Source organism: Anarrhichthys ocellatus, unplaced genomic scaffold (genome assembly GCF_004355925.1).
Source record: "Anarrhichthys ocellatus isolate YVR2014 unplaced genomic scaffold, GSC_Weel_1.0 scaffold27, whole genome shotgun sequence".
Taxonomy (NCBI): Eukaryota; Metazoa; Chordata; class Actinopteri; order Perciformes; family Anarhichadidae; genus Anarrhichthys; species Anarrhichthys ocellatus.
Genome location: NW_022280057.1, coordinates 3,616,861 through 3,628,120, shown reverse-complemented (window position 1 = coordinate 3,628,120; position 11,260 = coordinate 3,616,861). Strand labels below are relative to the sequence as shown.

General features: G+C 42.2%; 2 protein-coding genes across 3 annotated transcripts; one reads left to right on the top strand and one right to left on the bottom strand.

Annotated features, from left to right (window-relative positions):
• The first annotated feature begins 373 nt into the window (after window positions 1-373).
• Window positions 374-2,913, top strand: LOC116391928 (protein RD3). Its single transcript, XM_031862944.1, has 3 exons — window positions 374-596; window positions 994-1,301; window positions 1,818-2,913. Exons 1-3 carry the CDS (start codon window positions 591-593, stop codon window positions 2,191-2,193), a joined length of 690 nt encoding a protein of 229 aa, XP_031718804.1. The 5' UTR covers window positions 374-590; the 3' UTR covers window positions 2,194-2,913.
• Window positions 2,914-3,248: 335 nt separating this feature from the next.
• stx5a (syntaxin 5A) lies at window positions 3,249-9,255 on the bottom strand. 2 transcript variants are annotated; one of them, XM_031862941.1, is made up of 12 exons: window positions 9,164-9,255; window positions 8,484-8,716; window positions 7,617-7,687; window positions 7,196-7,251; window positions 7,026-7,096; window positions 6,790-6,906; window positions 6,423-6,479; window positions 6,228-6,309; window positions 5,118-5,204; window positions 4,865-4,968; window positions 4,633-4,754; window positions 3,249-4,465 (listed from the first exon to the last, which is right to left on the bottom strand). In XM_031862941.1, exons 2-12 carry the CDS (start codon window positions 8,544-8,546, stop codon window positions 4,306-4,308), a joined length of 990 nt encoding a protein of 329 aa, XP_031718801.1. In that variant the 5' UTR covers window positions 8,547-8,716; window positions 9,164-9,255; the 3' UTR covers window positions 3,249-4,305. The 2 variants fall into 2 exon arrangements, with proteins under 2 accessions (XP_031718801.1, XP_031718803.1); XM_031862943.1 differs by lacking the exon at window positions 5,118-5,204.
• Between the last annotated feature and the right edge of the window lie 2,005 nt (window positions 9,256-11,260).

Here is an 11,260-nt window from a genome sequence, read left to right as displayed (position 1 = left end):
TGACTGCCCGTAAATACCGTATCTCTGTCAGACACTGTGGAAGTGGTTTAAAGTACCTCTGAGCAAAACACTGTCCGCTTGTGTGAGTGAGCTGAAATCTTCAGTTTATAGTTTTAAAATTGAAATTAAAAAAACTATTAAAAATAACTGGTTAAAGTTAAATTAAATGAGAGTAACTTGAATAGATACCGGCCCCATGCTATTAAATAAACACCCCACCTAAATTGTCACACACACCAACACACACACCATATCCACCCAGATGCGCCTCATGGTAAGCTCCTCTCATCACTCGCTCATTATTAATACAGGATTACATTTATTCTCAATCCCAAACTCACACACACACACACAGTCCACGGGGCTCCTCGCAGAAGTAGTACACACCCTGTCTGCCAAGGACCGTCAAAGGTAGCAAGGCAGTCAGGTAGCTGTGTGCCACCAGCTGGAGTCCGAGGAGTTTTACCCTTTTTGAATGTCACAAGCTCATGGAGACCTGCTGTTCATCTGGCTGCTAACAGAGGCTTTACCAGACAACAGGTGGATTTCTGTCCGACAACAATACACTGCAGCTTCGTAAACCCAGTTCCATGACGGTAAGACAAGAATTAAACTTCCATGAGAGCATTTAGGGCAAGAGAAAAACAAGTGATAACATTCTTCCTAAGAAGACGTGGTTTGTATTAATCAGCTGTATCAGTTGTTTGCCACTCACATGATTGTGAGTCCTGTTTTACTTGAACAAACTGTACTGATGATAAGATTTGTCTGGCGTGAAGGTTATACGGTGTTTCTGAGATTTCTGTGTGATTATGGAAGCTTACATTCTCTAAACAACTACAGCAGCCATGATAAAGTCCCCACATCTAATAACACTTGTTTCCAAAATGTAAAAAAAAAAGTATTCTACAGACTGAGTGCTGAGGTTATATATATATATAATGGTCTGCAAATGTTAATGACTGTTTCCTTTCTTCTGTCCTTCTGTCCCAGATGTTTCCTTGGTCAGCTGTTTTCTCCCTTGAGCCCAAAGTGCCCGGCCAGCGCAGCTCTGAGGAGTTGGTAACCAATACTCTGATGTTAGAGCTGGGGGCCATGGTGAAGCGCACTGAACGCATCCATTTGGAGCGGGCGACGGAGGGTCGACGCCGCCGGCGCAGCTCCTCCTCCACAGCTGACTACAGCTGGCTGGCCACAGCCCCGACCCCACAGCCCTACGAGCTGACACCCAACGACCTGCTGGAGCTGCAGGACCTCTGTGTCAAGGTCCCTCCTGCACAGTGTGGCCCTCTGATCGTCAGGTGAGACAGACAGGGAGACACTGAGAGAGTTGGACATAGAAGAAACTAAATGGGCAGAGTAGGCAAGGATACTCTCAGATCCAGACCCATTCTTTCTCTAAGAGATGACTCGACATGATATCCCAACCAGAGATTTAAACAGTGCTCAAACACCTGCTTTTTTGTTGCCGCTTTTGCATTATGAAGGTCTAAAGCTGAAAGGATTAGCCTTTGAATCAATTAGTTCACTTTCATTTTCTATTATTCAATAACATTGTACTGGTTTTATGTTATCCCTCTTCCAGCACCAGTGTCATCAGGGTTCATTTCCTAACAGGGGCGTAGCGAGGGATTCTGCACCCCTTTAAAAAGACTGCAGTGCCCACCTGGTGGCGGTGGCACCTCCATTATTAAGGCTACAACTGCCTTCTCTTTTGCTTCTGTTTTGTTTTGTCTTGACTGTAAAGTACTATGTAAATGCTTGTGTTATTTAATATCAGGCTGTTCATATAATCACAGTTGTCGCTCCCACTGCAGGTTCAGGAGGCTGGTGTCGCAGATGGAGCCTGAGGTTCACGAGGTCCCCCGGCTGTTTCGCTCAGTGCTCCGCGACTGCATGGACGAGGTGAACGGAAATGAAGACATGCAGACGCAAGACGGCGGCGTCTTTGAGAAGCAGCAGCGCAGCAAGAGCCTGTCTTTTGTTTCCTTCCGCAGCAAGTTCCGCTCGGGTCAGCTCTTCAGGGGCAGCAACACGAGAGGCTCCAGGGGGAATCTGGAGCAGCAGGTGGATTGGTCCGACGAGGAAGAGGATGAAGAAGGGGAGGAGGAGGCCATCAAGGCCAGGGCGAGGAAGGGAAGGAGCATGAGCATGCCGGAGATCAGCCCGATGGAGCAGAGTGCCCAGGGGTGAGAGAGTCAGTGGAGAGACGATGCAGAGAGGGACGGGACCTATGGAGAAGTTCTGATAGGGGGAGAAAATGAGGAGTAAGAGAAGGAGGGAAAGTAGAGAGATGGGTCAGCTGAATGTAAATATGGGGAGGAGAGTCTTTTTCTCGTTCCAAATAATTTCTAAAGGAGAAGATAAGTTTACAGAGTAAAGTTAGAATGATTTCTTCACTTTCAGGAAACCCGTCTAATTACTAATGAACTTGAAGTCTCTAATTCATCCCAAAAGCATTGCCGTTTTGGTTGTAAGATTCTGAAACACTTGATGAGGATTTATATGTGCTGACAGCAACAAGACAGAGAGTCTAAAGTCGTGCTAGCATAGATGGAAGTGAAAAATGTTCGAGGAAATGAAGATCATCAAAGTCATGAGGATACACGGTTTGGGGACCATGAATGTCTGCAATCCATCCTTCAGTTGTTGTGATGTAGATATAGTCACACCACTAGCATGGTAAATGACTAAAATGTGCTGCATGGGGTTTAGTTGGGTAGAATCTCTTACGTGGCTGACCTTCACATGCTTTAAGTATCCTTAAGAACAAAAAGCTGCTGATGAATAATATGTTTTATGAATCGACATTTTTTAAGTCTAGAAGCCTTTCTACAAAAGGAGTGAAAGATACAAGGACCTTTTTCACTTTATTGTGGTTGAGAAGGTTAAATATTTATATGTAAATATGTCTGGGGCCTGTAAATAAATATAAGTACAATATGTCTTTCTGGTGTAAATATGTTGAATATGTCACACAAAGCTGCACCTGCTTAGCACGTCTGTTAGCTAATCTTAGCCTCCCAGCGTGGCTAATTATATCACTGCGGACTAATCCTCTTATCCCAAGAAAATCTCAGCCGTGAACGCCAGCACCCCGTTATCATTTTATTAATATGCACTTTCTTATTAATACATCGTTATCACTATTTGCACTTTATACACTGAAGTCAAGGCATTTGGCTAAAAAAAGAACAGACAGGGGGGGAGGGAACAGGAAGAATGTTTTCTCTTTCTTTTTAAAAAGCTCTGGTCATTTATAGTAACATCCGATACGTTCAGAAAGATTAAGAGGGGAAGCAACTACAACAGTGGCATCCAAACAGACACTTCCAGGGCATCTGGCTGATTGAGTCACTTCATTAGAGCCTTCACAGCCAGCCGAACCCCTTCATAAGCTCTGATGTCAGACCTGGACCCTTCGGGTACTTCACTCATGTGCTGAAATCTTTCCGCAGCATTTAACGTGCAATGTTTAAACTTTTTCAACCCGCCTGAAGGCCAACAACCAAACCGTTTCATATGAAACAGTCTCGTGACACATCTTGTGATTTCGTAGAGCTTGTATCCGAATGACACCAGAGGAAGTCCCTTCAGCCGTCTGCAACTGTAACCTCTTGTGCCTTCAGGACACGAAATGCACAATAAGTGTCTTGGTACTGTGTCACAGTTCTATACGTGTACCCATTTGGCAAATAAAGTTTGAAAACATAACAGAAATAAAAAAGATATAATTAAGTGATGAATTGTTGATAAAGACGGGGCACAGCATGCTCTTCAATAATGGGTACGTAAAGAAGCAAAATGATCTGAGGATGAACTCCAGCTCTGTGGTTTGGCTTTAAAATAATATGATCATTAAGATAATTATGATCATTAAGATAATCATCATAATCGATGACATGGGGTAAACAAGAAAACCATAGTTAGACAGACAGTTTGCAGAATCAAACCATTAAATTATAGCCATTTTGATTAAATGTTTATGAATAATTGGTCAAAGCACAATACTGAGCAACTTGTTGCTCTCGCTCTCTCTATACAAAGTGGGAATTTAAGATAATTTATTCTTTCATTTGGACAGAATTCGACATCTTCATTCTTCACTGAATTGTCGAATTAAGATCAAGAGTCCGTGGCTTGGGAATAGTCTGTGCTAATCTGAGCGGCTCCCAGGCCTCCATCAAAGTGTCACTTTGAAAGTGAAGTCTGTCCTTCAAATACGTCGTCTTAGTCCAGCTTTAGTTTCACTTCCCCTCATTCCGTGTGCTTTCCCCCCCCTCCTCTTAGCTGCTTCTCTTTTCTTCAAGCGAAGAAGACAACAAAGATGATGAAGAAGACCACGAGGACGAGAAAGATCTTGATCATCAGCCAGCGGTTGGAGGAGACTGACTGGAAGTATTTGAGGATCTCTGTGTGGGCGGACTCCACGTTGAGCTGGGTGTCCTCCACGTTAGCGTCGATCCTGTGAGAGAAGGACGACAGCAGGTTCAGTTGTTAAACAGATGCTAATTATCTTAACAATCATACCTTTTCTATCAGATCAGGTGATAAATGACAAGTTATATATGCGACTCAGAGTTCCTTTATTATATCTATATATTCCTATACGAGTCCATTGCTCCGTCTAACCTCTGGATGGTCTCCTCTTGCTCCTTGACCATGTGTGCCAGCTGCTGGAATATAGAGCCCAGCTCCACAATGGTGCTCTCGATGTTCTGCATGGTGTCTGCACGGCTCTGGATGTACGAGTCCTGTAACGGCACAGCAAGCAAGATCTCAGAAAGGGCCACATTACAGCACATGAAACGCACACGTTCCTCTCCGTGTGCCTGACTTTGACGAATATGCACCAACAGTCTACCTGCTCATCAATAAGCTGGAGTTGCATGGGATTGGTCTGAGAGTCCATATCGATGGCTACGTCGCCCATACTCCTGGACTCATCCTGCATCAGGACCGAGCTCTCTGAAGGGAGACAACAAGCAAAACACGCACGTGTTGAACAAGATCAGACAGAGATCCTCAGTGGTAGAGGGGGAAAACAGAAAGAACAGCGGGCACATACAGTAGCTAGTTTATACCCGCTGGGAGAGTCAAGCGTTCCCGGGAAATACCTTTTAAATTTGAGGTTGTATTGCCCCGGTAACCATTGCGCGGCTCACGAGCTGCATGCGGCTCCTGGGCCCCTTTTTTGCGGCTCCCTAAAATATTTTTTAATTTTTGCATTATAGATGACCAAATACAATAATAAATCATTCACAAGGACTTTGATCAGTTCCCAATCACAACAGCTGTTAGGAAAGTACACTGCCAGTCAAAATCTTTCTGTACATCTGTACATACAGTCAGGATGTATTTAAATTAACCGGTAATTATGAGCAAATCTGCCTCCACAAGTGTTCCAAAGACGTAAACATTTCTATTCAAGTACCTGTTTCTGGCAACCACTTTAATCATCATAGTATAATATGTATGTTATTAAAAGGTTAAGGCTGGACTGTTGTACTCTAATGTCTGCTAATTACAGCGATAATAATCAAACTCATTTCCAATTAGTTGTTGGTTATTTCAAATATATTTCAAAAATAAAATATTACAAACATTTTTAATTCACAGATCAATTCATTCCCTAGAATTTATTGTAGGACATCGACAGTGAGCACAGTGTTTGAGGTTTTACCAAAAACGCTGAAATAAAGCTTGTTCATAAACATTTCACTGGCAGTGTAAACGCCCCCAGAGGAAGCATCTGAGCTCGCTAAAGGACAACATTTGGCTATTTGTTTTAAAAAATGGTAAACTGAGCAGGAGCCAGACATGACGATTATTGCCTCCGAGCCAAAACAAATACTCAATAAAAAGGTGTGGTCACTCTATTACTCTTTTTGTTAGATGAAGAGGTTATAATAGGATGTAATTTGTGCTCCATGTTAAGGTTACACCAGTTAGTAAGAAACGTTTACCTTTCACCCTCGTCTGTGCTTTAAGAGATTATGTTTAGGTTGTGATTTGAATGAGCTGCGTTTAGTGTTTAATCAGCACAAAATGTGGCTGAGGCTAAACTTTTCCCACAAACAATAATCAGTAAAGAGTGAACACGCCCCTTTATGAAGCTGCAACATCATGCTGTGTTGACCTGTTGGTGCCGTTACTTTACTGCGATACAATAGTAACAATCCTAGCGAGCGACAACAAGTGTGAAGCTAAGACGTGGACGGACTCACTGAAGTTGTTGGCCATCAGAGGAGAAGACGAGACCGGGGGCTGTGAGAACTGCTCTCTCCTGCTGCGCTGCTGCTTCAGGTTCTGCAGGAAAAAGGGACAAACGATGGAGGAGGTAAACACGACGGTACCCGATTCAAACATTGTTAGTATCGTCTGCCTCGATTAATGATAGAAGTAAGACAAACATCTCTCACCTCTGTTCTGACTTCTAGGACTGACTTGAAGTCATTGGACATTGAGGCCAGTTTGGACTGTAGACAACAACAGATACAGCAGAGTTAAACAAAGTGCAGCTGAATTCATCTGTGAACAAGAACTCTAAAACCATTTTCTGATGCCATTTTATACGAGATACAACACTATTTATACTAACATTTTATTAAAAGTATGCACTGTCCATTTAATTGTGTATGAACAAAAGCACATGATTAAAAGGTTCAAGAAAACAAAACAAATATGTTAATAATCAAGAATATTTTAAATAAATAATAGGCAAAGTCACGAGGAACTTGGACTCTATGCACATACAATATAGTATGAATTGGACCGTATTGAATGTACCTGTAATGACACCACTATGGTGTTAGAGTGGGTTTGGATGTGTCGGCCACCTGGAGCTGCGCGGGACCTCACCAAGTCCTGCAGCTGTGCAATCTGTTTGTTTAGACTGTTGATGTCCTAAAAACACCAGAGACAGAAAACCGGGTGTATAGTTTTACAAGACAACACAGATAATATATAAACAATGCACATGTTTGCAAAACCACATTTCATGGGAATTTAACAATTCAACTCACTTGTTTAATGATGTACGTCAGCTCCTCGATCTCCACGGCCTTGTCGTCAAACAGAGATTTTCTTTTTGCCACTAAAACGTTATAAGAACAGCATTTAGAATCAGCACTTTCAACAATATGACACCAAAATAGATGATTTACACTAAAATAATATTAAAAGGAAGACTTACATATAGTGAGCTTTTCCAGTTTGGCAAATGTGTTGCTCAAGTCTTTTCCAATTCTCCTACAAGGAAACAAAAAACAAAAATGTAGCTTTCTTTGTCATACACATACTAACTAAAAGGAGTACTCCAACAAGTTATTTTATACGCGTCTTTGCATTCCTACAGGAAAGAAGATTATATAAATTGTATCTCTGTGCTGTGTGTCTCCCTGCTTACAGTCTTTGTGCTTTGCTCCGCCAAACTAACCCTGAACCAGCTTCTCCACTAAAAATGTTTTTCAATCTTCATGCAATAAGGATGAGGAGATAATAATATGTGAAAGCAAATAAGGCAACACCCAAAATCACCATAAAAGAACAAGTACATTTTGCAAACATGTACGAGCTGGTGATACACATGAGAAGACAGACTATGAGGAACTTACTTGGCCATAACTGTGAAGTCACTGCGCTGCCTGAGCGCGCTGTGAATCGGTTTACTGGGCTGGACTCCATTCTGTCAGGAGACGTAGAGAGAGAGAGAAACATTAAAACGAGGCTGAGCAGCAACTGTGAAAACATGGCTACAGAAATCCTCAACATTGATTTAAGAGTAATCAATCGATCAAGTGACAGGGAATTAACCAACATGTTTATGGTGTCGACGGGTAACTTCTGGTTAAAGTCCATCTGACACTGGATTATTGAGGATGATGCCAATGGTGATGTTTAAGGATTTAAAAAACACATAAATTGGCCAATATCGCCATTTTGACAAATAACAAACAAGCAAGTTTAATAAGGATCCCCTTGGACAAATAACTGTGACCATCATATGCACTGAGTGTAACATTCAGTTCTCTCTGGTAAACAGACTGAGACTACCCCAAACACATCTCTGGCATTCCCTATACTGCAACTCCTTGTTTTACATCAGCCAACACAGACATCAGTACCTCTGTGATAACTAAGATCTGCTAATACATTGGCACAGCGGGTTGATTTCCTTTCATTGCTATTTTAGAGATTGGAAATCATATGTTGTCACCACTTCGGGATTTACAGTAAAAACACGACTGAAAGAAGACAACAAGAACACCTACGTGTGCTTCACTTGACCCAAAGAGACTATTGCAATAGGGAACAAAAACTAGCCACAGAGAGAGAAGCAAACATGGAACCAAAAGCAAAAGTCACCAAACACAAATTCATCTGAGCGACTAAAAACTACACATCAGCGTAATTGTGATTTAAATGTTGGGACTAATTTTACACGAAGTGATCTGTGTTTGTGCTGCGATGAGTCAACGTACCGGTCTGCCCTGGAGGGATTTACAGGCTGACTGGAACTCGAGGGTCCGGTCACGGCACGTCATCTTGCCGACGGCAAAAGGGTCACCAGCCGGCTCTAGAGAGCAGAAACCACCCGGGACTACCGGGTCACCTTTTCTTCTTCTGGTCCGGTGTGATGAATAAATATAGGAAGACCTCCCAAAAACTCACATCCAAGGCGGAGTTTCCTTCATGGGCATATGTACACACATGTCTGCAGTGACGGGAACAGACGTGTCAAGACAACTTGTTAGCTGACCGTTTGAAATGTAACTGATAAATTAACACATTTTTGATGTTACGTTAGATAGTCTGTACTGTTGGCCAACAGCAGGGTTCTCTGACACTAACAACTAAGAGGTCGACTAAATCACAATAAACAGACAGTATATAACTGTCACAGCTCACAAGTAAAGCCACAGGTGAGTTAAACACACATATCATGAGGTAACAATGCTTGTGTGGGTAAAGGCCGTCCATCACGACACACAGCTGATCACGGCCTGACCCGGCTAACACACAAGCTAACTGTTAGCTTCAGAGAGCTAACCGGGCTTCCCGTGCGGTCTCTCCTGCTCTACCTTTGTTAAATTCGACCTAAACTAACCACGTGAGGTTAAATCATATTTAAACGACACCAAACCGATCAGTTCCTACTCACTTGAATTGATATTACATCATATTTCGGGAGCACCTCGACGTTTCTGGTTTGAACTAATCAACACCCAGGAGTTTAAGTTCCGATCCGGGTAGTTTCCGGCACCGACGTCACTGCCACGTCTACTTTACCGAGGCAGAAAATCCCTGTTGGTGCAACACTTCACCACCAGGGGGCGCCACAACTCCTGTTTGTAGTTTAGTTTCATCCCATAGTGTATACATTATTTAGTTTATATATATAAATTAAGTGAAGGAGGACAGTACATCAAAAAAAAACTACAAAATGTCAAAATAAAGTCTAAAACAGGAAGAATACAAGAGAATACAGGAGCCCAGGTGAATATAGGGGACATCCTATTAGCAGCAAACCAATGAAATAAATAGCCAACCTAAATTATCATCAATAAAATAAAGGACTCCAAGTCAAACAAGACTTTCAAGACTTAAATTTGCCACTTTTGTTGTGATGGTGGCCTAATTTTTTATTGTGCAGTGATATCTTATTTTAAATCCTAGAACCCAGAAGAAATAGTAGCTAGGCCCATAGTAACCCTCATTCCTGCACACAATGTCTAAGCGCAGTGTAAGCACAGTATAAACTGAAATAATTAAGGTCTTGAAACACAGGGACACGGAGTCTCAAGATCAGGTTCTAACCCTCCTAATGGTCGTTATAATGCCAGTTTAGTGTGCTTAAGAAGTACATTTTCCTGTATTCCCAAACAAAGCAACAATCACTTGCCAAACAGTTGACTTTCATCTGAAGCTTTGCAGTCTTTGGGGTTTTGGGGTCTGAGGCCCTGGATCCAGCCTTGCCAGTAGCACAAAACCTCAAAGAACAAGTATCCATGTTGGTATTTGACAATTGGCAAACACAAGTTGGCAACAATAGAACTTGTATAGTTTTGGTTGGTTCATTTGTCAGCTTCTTTCCTCACCTCCAAACACTCATCTCTAAATAAACATCTTCGGTCTTCTGTCATCTCCAGAGTTAAGTGGGAGATGAAATATCATCCACAGGATGTAGAATAAAAACTTTATTTGCTAAATTTGTTTCAGCATACAAGGAATTTGACTCCAGTTTTCATGAGTTGTCAGTATACTTATCCACTTTGTCTAGATTTGAGCATCATCCACTATAAGAGATGTTGGAGCCTAATGGTGGAACAAACATTGAACAGTAATACTGTATGCTATTAAACCTAAATTATTAACAGAGAAACATATAAGTGCACTCATAGAATAAGAGGAACAAAATGATCAATTGGTCACTTCAGGCTGATGCCTGCTGAAACCAAAACATGATCATTAGTCATTAGTGATGTGATGCTGATGTAGAACTGAACCTTTGAGTTTTTTGAGAGGGAGCAGAGGAGGAATGAACAGACGGACAGACAGAGGATGTGATTGGCTGCTGGCTCAGGTGAGTCGACCTGCAGGTACGGTATGGACAGAGAGATAACATCCAGCAGGCTCTCTGATCTGCTCTGACTCCTACGGGTACCCGCATCCTCCACCTGACAGGCTCCAGCGCGACCAGACCACAACTATGCCTTCGCCTCTTTACCTGCTAGACCCCAAACCACAAAATCCCTCCACCCGCCCCCCATGCCCTGCACCATTCATCTACGCTCCCTTTCACCTTTTATACCTCCCTATAATCCACCATACTTATCTCTTACTCTGAGACACCTACCTCTATGCTTTCACACATATTTGATCTCTTTGCTGAACATCAGGACAGAACAGAACAGTTTCTCATTTTTATCTCTTTTCTTTATGTGCATTACCTTCAATTGTTAAGCTAAATCTCATTTCATCATATATTGTTTATATGTTTATCTACGCTGTGGCTCTATGAATGACTATGTCGGTTGGTTGGGCGGTCCACTACATGCCATGAAACGTTGTACAGACATTCATGTTCCCCAGAGGATGAACCCTGCTGACTTTGGTGATCCACTGACGTTTCCTCTAGTGTCACTATGAGGTTTGTGGATTTGAGTAAAATGTTTCAACAACTATTGGATGGGTTGCCATGAAATTGGGTACACACACACACACACACACACACACACACACACACACACACACACAC